The sequence below is a fragment of the Gavialis gangeticus genome, unplaced genomic scaffold (genome assembly GCF_001723915.1).
Source record: "Gavialis gangeticus isolate Ggan-Ray unplaced genomic scaffold, GavGan_comp1, whole genome shotgun sequence".
NCBI lineage: Eukaryota > Metazoa > Chordata > Crocodylia > Gavialidae > Gavialis > Gavialis gangeticus.
In genome coordinates, this window is record NW_017728992.1 from 91,384,695 (window position 1) to 91,391,227 (window position 6,533).

Below are 6,533 nucleotides of genomic sequence, written 5' to 3' on the forward strand. Positions count from 1 at the left end.
AACACGCTGCTATTCACAACAGCACAGTCTCCCTATGCCTGAAGAAGGGTACTTGTTCCCAAAAGCTTTCAAAGAACTTTGTTCCAATTACTCAGTTGGTCTAATAAAAAATATCACATCTACTCAAAGAACCTTGCCGGTCTATGTCCTCAGACCAACATGGCTACAACCAAAAACCTGCACCCTGGAAAATTAGTTTCTATTTCAGTCTCTACCACAGATCTTCCCCTGCACACAGTTACCATCATTCATGTGCCTGCAATTTTACAGGGAGGTGAGAATGAGCTGCATTTTAGCCTGCTCTAAAACTAACTAGTTCTAGGCCTACTCCTAACTAATGGTAAGGTACCTCAGCCAGGGCAGCTTACCCCTCAATGAAACAGGCCAATTTTTCCAGGTTGGCTTTCACTAATGGTGGGTTAGTTACAGGTACACCAAATACCTACCATTAAATGGAAAGTGCATCACCTGCTCTGCAGTCACAGCCTCAGAGCCTGCAATTACCCATGACAAGTGAGAGTTAAGCTGGAACAAGTTAGTTGCTTTGTTCAGGGGTAAGCTGTCCTAGTTTAGCTCTCAGTTTGAGAGGTAATTGAGGGCACAGAGATAGTTACCATAGAGCAGCTGAGGCACAGTAAAGCCTCACTCCTTGTTAATTAAGGACATAATAGGTCACAGCAAGCTTGGAGAAATTCAAGGTTCTGTTGGGCTCACCACCCACCCTGTGGCTGCTGCAACTGCAGACATGCAACCCCCATGTCTGTAATATGTTCTTCAACGACTTTGCATCTGCTAAATAATGCTAAAGATGAATGGTATCTTCCAGTTTTTTGGCTATAAGCTCTTTGGAGCAAGAGCTGTACCTTTTACATTGGTCAAGTACTAACTGCATTTCAGGCACACCAAAAATACAAATATCTCGTATATTTTGAAGAATATGCTAAGGGACTTACGTCCTACTAATTCACTTAGAGGTAACTCTGTTCCACTGAATCTTAGTGCTTCATCAATCAACTTTTCCTTTCCCTAATAGTTCTCAATCTTTCTCCTTTTGAAGACTACTCCATGAGAGTTCTCCAACATTGGACTACTTGCTTGTCCATCACTTCAGTAGCCTATAGCTTGTTTTCAAAATATGTCACTCACAAGACTGCCAGGCAGAGCTTTGTGCAACGATGAGCTAGAACAAGGCATAACTAATTATAAAAAAATATATGAAGTGGATGGCTGGGTATGGTATGGAATATATTTCACATGTCCCCTAGCAAATTACAATGCCCAGCAAGAACTATTGGCATCTGCAAGTAGTTTAAAAAAAACAAATAACTCCATCCCCCCAAACCTTATAATTAAGTCATCAGCCAGGCTATTTCTGGCACAGATCTTCAGTAGTCTAACATGCATATGTGTCACAGTCACATTAAAGTTTATATCAGCTGGTAAATATATCCTTTTATGTATAGTAAGCGCAAAAACTCTTGCAGTGAGCTTGTTCTCCTTATAATTCAAAACACACAAAGAAATTAAACATGGTTTGTACACCTTAGAAAATTGAATCAGGTTTTGTTCCATTTGACTCACAGGCATTGTTTGAAGGATTAAAAGAACCACATAATTACAGTGGCTCTCTAAAGCTGACCACAGCTCAGAGGAGATAAATGACTTACCTCATTATGCCTGAGTGTTCTCTCTCAATCTGGTTTAAAAATGAACAAAGACAGGAGCCCCATATGTTGTATTATCAAAAGAACAGAAATGCTCCCATAGATCAGGATATTGGACATAGTAAAAGGCCACATTTAAAATCTTCCACTCCCTTTACTTTGTATTCTGTCTCTTATTTTGTTTACTTCCAAGAACTATCATTCTATTCTGTTTATCCATTTGTCAGATATAATAGAAACTATTCCTAACACACAACATTTCTGTATCTGAAATGCAATGTTATTTGTATATTATAAATCAGATACTTTCTGCCTGAATTATGCCAGTAGCACCATTGACATGGCTGAGTAACATGAACCTAAATTTAGCCCTGAATTTTATCTGTTTATCTGAATTAACCTTTGAGGGACAAATCGTATAGGCTTCACTCAATCCTAACAAAGGCAAACTTCCCAAAGATAAGGGAAGTCAGATCTCACAATATCACACTGAAGACAAAGAGAGTGTTGCCAAGGTAAAAACTGAGCCACAGAATATCTAGTAGCCATAGTATGTAAACTGTAATCTCAGTACCACGAAAGGCACTATTTAAAAAAAAAAGCAATTCCTTTTCTACTTTCTAACTCAGAAATGGTACCGGACATGTAGAAAGGTATTTTACATGATAATCAATCCCAGTTGTACCAGTAACTTTAATGGTTGGAGACATTTTGCTTTGGGATTACTCTAAAATGCTTTTGATAACAAGGTTCCAATCTAAACCAAAACCATAACTCAGCATAATTTTTCTGACTACTGCTTACCTCTTTCAACCTGTCCAACTCATTTTGTACTGCCTGCTTGGATATTTCCACCTCAATGATCTGCTGTCGAAGGATCTCATTCTCGTCTTCTGCTTTAACACGTTTCTCTTCCACACTCTCCAGTTCATGGTGCAGTCTGACAGATACATCTTTGGCTACCTGATTGAAACAGCACAAACATATATATAAATTCTAATATGTCACAAGTAAGCTATGTTCTCTGAACACAAACTATATCTCAACTTCAAACAATAAAAGAATTTTTGGTTTTTGGTTTGTATATTCAGAGGTGTACTGTGCCAGAATTTATATTCATGCATCCAAAGGAGAAAAACAAGAAGGGAACTTTAGAGTTATCAAAGCACTTCTCTCAAAATTAAGACAATGCCAGGGATACCACTTAAAAAGCCTTTTATGCACTGACTGTGAACTGTATGACATTGCTTAAAAAATATGCTGGAATTATGCTGTAAGCTCTGACAAGTCTCTGATCTGATCAAAACCACAGGTGTGCAGCACCCTCATCCACCAGGACTTGTTGCATCACCAGCAATCAGAACTAAAGTAAAAAGGATGACTGAGAGGAGAAACTGAGGCAGAGGGAGGGGAAATGAAACAGCAAATGAGTGGCAGAGCTAGAAGCTGAACTCAGGACCCAAGTCCTTTTCCAGGGTCCAGTCTGCTAGGGCAGTCTGCCGCTGTGTTGTGAAGCCCTACCTACCTCCCTGTTAAGGCCCTATGCCTATTATTCTAAACCTATGATTATTTTCTTAACCATTTTGGTGATCAGGGGGTGATCAGAGCTTCTCTTTCACTTAGGAAAGCCAGCTGGTATCTAAGCACCACTGTATCTGACAGAAAAAGACACTGAGTCCCACTGACAAAAGGGAGATACCTGCTCCTCTGATACTTACAGGGGTACATAGTGGGGGAGGGAGGGTGCAAGCAGGTCACCAGCACTAGGTTTTGATCCAGAGGGAGTGCCAGGGGAACCCACACCACTGCACTGTCACAGCTTCAGCAGCAATCCACGTGCAGGGGCTTGCACTAATACAGCAGCAGCCCATGCCCCCTTAACTATACCAGCCTCTGCAAAAGGAAGTAAGTGCTGACAAGTCATCATGAAGAACATCAAAATTTTAAGTTACAGCTATGAGAATAGGGGTACCCCTGCATCAGCTGGCAAAGAAATGCTCCTTCCTGCTATACGATATGAGACAATGCACCTTGGTCAAGAAAGGAGACAAACTTTAAACAGATTTCTCCACTCTCCTGCAAATGGACAATTGATGCCTTTGCCCACTTGCCTCCTTAGCTCTCCAGAAAAGAATCGAATGATGAGTATCTGCAGCAATCAGAACTAGGTAAAACTGGCACAAAAGCTAAAAAACTAAATAATAATAATAATGAAAGTTCTTTTTAAAAAGGAAAAGGAGGAATCTCTCTTATAAGCATATTTAGAATGGTGAAGATTATTTGAATTACAGTACAACAGCTAAAGTATATAATATTGTCCAGTTCTAAAAGGTTATTTTGTTTTGCAAATTCTAGTTCAAAGTTTTTCAAAATGTCAAGTGTGAAATCTATTTTTCAAAACATTTGCAAATGTCCAAAACATTTGAAAAAACAGACGAGACAAATTAGATTTTCAAAAACAAGCTTTTGCAAAGCTTATCCTAAATGCAACATTGCCATTAACATTTTTAAAAATATTTCAGTGCTAACAGTTTATTTCATAGGAATCATATGTTTCTACAGTATTTCAAATCCAAACATTTGAATGTACAGCCATTATCACCAAAACATGAAACATACCAGAAACTGATAAAAAAGAAGTTAGATTTTGACTATCTTTAAAAAAAAGGGAAAAGAAGGAAAAATAAAAATATATTTAGATTTTTTTAAATTACACAGTAAAACTTTTTTTTTAAAGAAACACATGAATGTAACTATTTGAGTTTGTGTGTATGGTTTTTGTTTGTAAAATCCTGTTTTGATTATACCAAGTTGCACATTTGCTCGCTACAAATAGAAAATATTTTGACACGTTGAGAAATATAGGTGTTACTTTTATCTTAATTATTTTGTTGAGAGACCAAGACCATGTACTTCAGCTTTCTGCTATGAATGTCCATAAGTCCCTCACCCACCTTTAAATCTTGTTCCAAACTTCTAATGAGTTCTCCATCCACTTGGCCTGTTTGTGCAACTTTCAAGCTTTTCTGTTCTGCTTTCCTGAGACGATATTGCAGGATGCGGCAGTTCTTGTTTGCACGGTCCAACTCTCGCCGGAGTTCCTGCAGCTGGTAAACATCTTCCTCTAAGTAACTGTCACGCATCTCTTCCATTTCAGCACGTAGCTCATCCAGCTCATCCTGTGAAAAGCCAAAAGTCTTCCATCATATCTCTAAATCTCACCCAGAGGAACAAAAAAAATTCCCCATGCTTGCCAGCATACATTATCAATAAGGTGAAAACCAAAACACAGAAACAGCAATATTATCCCTTAATGGAATAATTATGTTGAAATGTATTAATGAATTCCTGTTCTATTCATTACAATTGCCATGGCAATTAACTGAGAGATAAGGGGCTTTGGGGGTGATGCCTTTTACTGGACAAACTATAGTTGAGACAGAGACAAGCTTTCAAATTCAAAACATTCTTCTTCAGGTCCTTTTTCACGTACCTACTATCACAGTAATTAAGAACAGATCAGAATTACAAGGATGTATATCTGTCTCCTAAAACAGATAACATTTTTTCCCTTTCCATAGTGAATTAAAATAAAAATTTACATAGCAGTCCTTATCTTAATTTTTTTTTCAACAGAATTATAGCAAACCCACCTTACTGCTTCAGCTGCTCTGCATAACGTCTTTATAATACAAATCCTTTAAAGTCGAAATTGTCCTTTTGCATGTTAATAACTTTAATACATCTTCACAACATAAACTTTTCATCTCTTTAGCCAATCAACTGTTCCAACATAAAAATTCTTTACAACCAAGTCTAATCAGCACAAATGCACTTAACACCCAGTTAGCTGAGACTCCCCTCCCCACCACCACCCAACCAGTGTGTGCTTGCAAACACAAATGCATATTCCAGAATCACAAGCAGCAAAAAAAAATGTGTCAAGGAAATATAAACAAGTCACTTCTTCCCTAAAATCTTTAATTCTGCCCCAATTCTAAATCATACCACAAGGGCACGTTTCCTCCCCTAAATCAGATATGAAGATTTACAGCAGGGTAAACCACTGCTAGCTGAGGATGAATTCTATCATTCCAGTTTGTTTCATCTGTGCATGACTGAAGCTCTTGAGCTAAAGTCCTTCACAGACCTTCCAGTTCAGGGGTACAGGCCATCAAATTGCTTTGGCAGCTCCAGCAACATTTACTACTCCATTATTAACTTCATACTGAGTTTAACAAAGAGAAAGGACTCATGCCAAGGGAAAGTGCAAGGACAAGTGCTGTTCTACACCATAAACTCCTTTAGCACAACTGGTACAGCCGCAATATATTATCAGCCTAACTTAAAAGGCATAGTTACATATTTTAATAAGCAATACAAAGAAGCAGTATTTATAAGGGGAAACTATTATATAATACATTTAGAATTCTCGTCTGAATACCTTTGACTATTAATTAAATTTCATGTGCACAGGTTAAAAAGATGAGACACTTTTTTTACCGTTTTAAAGTTTTCAGTTCATCAGGGTTGGTAAGTCTGACAAAAAATACCAAAATAATTCAAATTTTGAAATTAAATCTGATGTTTTATTTAGAGCAGATTTTCACATTAAATTAAATATCACATTAAAAAATAAACCAGGTGAAAATTAAATTTCTAATTATAATAGCCTATAGTGAGATTTAAAGTTATTGCATTTCGTTACTGCCATTTAAATTACATAAAAATACTATTCAAGCAGCACGTTTACTTACAATGTTTTTAAGAAATTAGACTACTGAAGTAAGGAAAGTAAGCGAGGGGGAAGGGGAAGGCAGGAGCGGAGGAAACATCAGACTGCCAGACCAAGCAACACCCACAAATACA

At 37.6% G+C, this 6,533-nt stretch overlaps 1 protein-coding gene across 12 annotated transcripts in view; it reads right to left on the bottom strand.

The window, feature by feature from the left end:
- The window catches only part of MTCL1 (microtubule crosslinking factor 1), a 196,618-nt gene extending 191,752 nt beyond the window's left edge, over window positions 1-4,866 (bottom strand). For 10 of the 12 annotated variants that reach the window (XM_019525493.1, XM_019525484.1, XM_019525467.1 and 7 more), the window contains exons 1-2: window positions 4,619-4,866; window positions 2,469-2,627 (exon numbers count right to left, since the gene is read on the bottom strand). In XM_019525493.1, the coding sequence (XP_019381038.1) occupies window positions 2,469-2,627; window positions 4,619-4,816 (357 nt within the window). In that variant the 5' untranslated portion in view covers window positions 4,817-4,866. The remainder of the gene's footprint in view (window positions 1-2,468; window positions 2,628-4,618) is intronic. The other 2 variants (XM_019525531.1, XM_019525544.1) reach the window with 1 other exon arrangement.
- Between the last annotated feature and the right edge of the window lie 1,667 nt (window positions 4,867-6,533).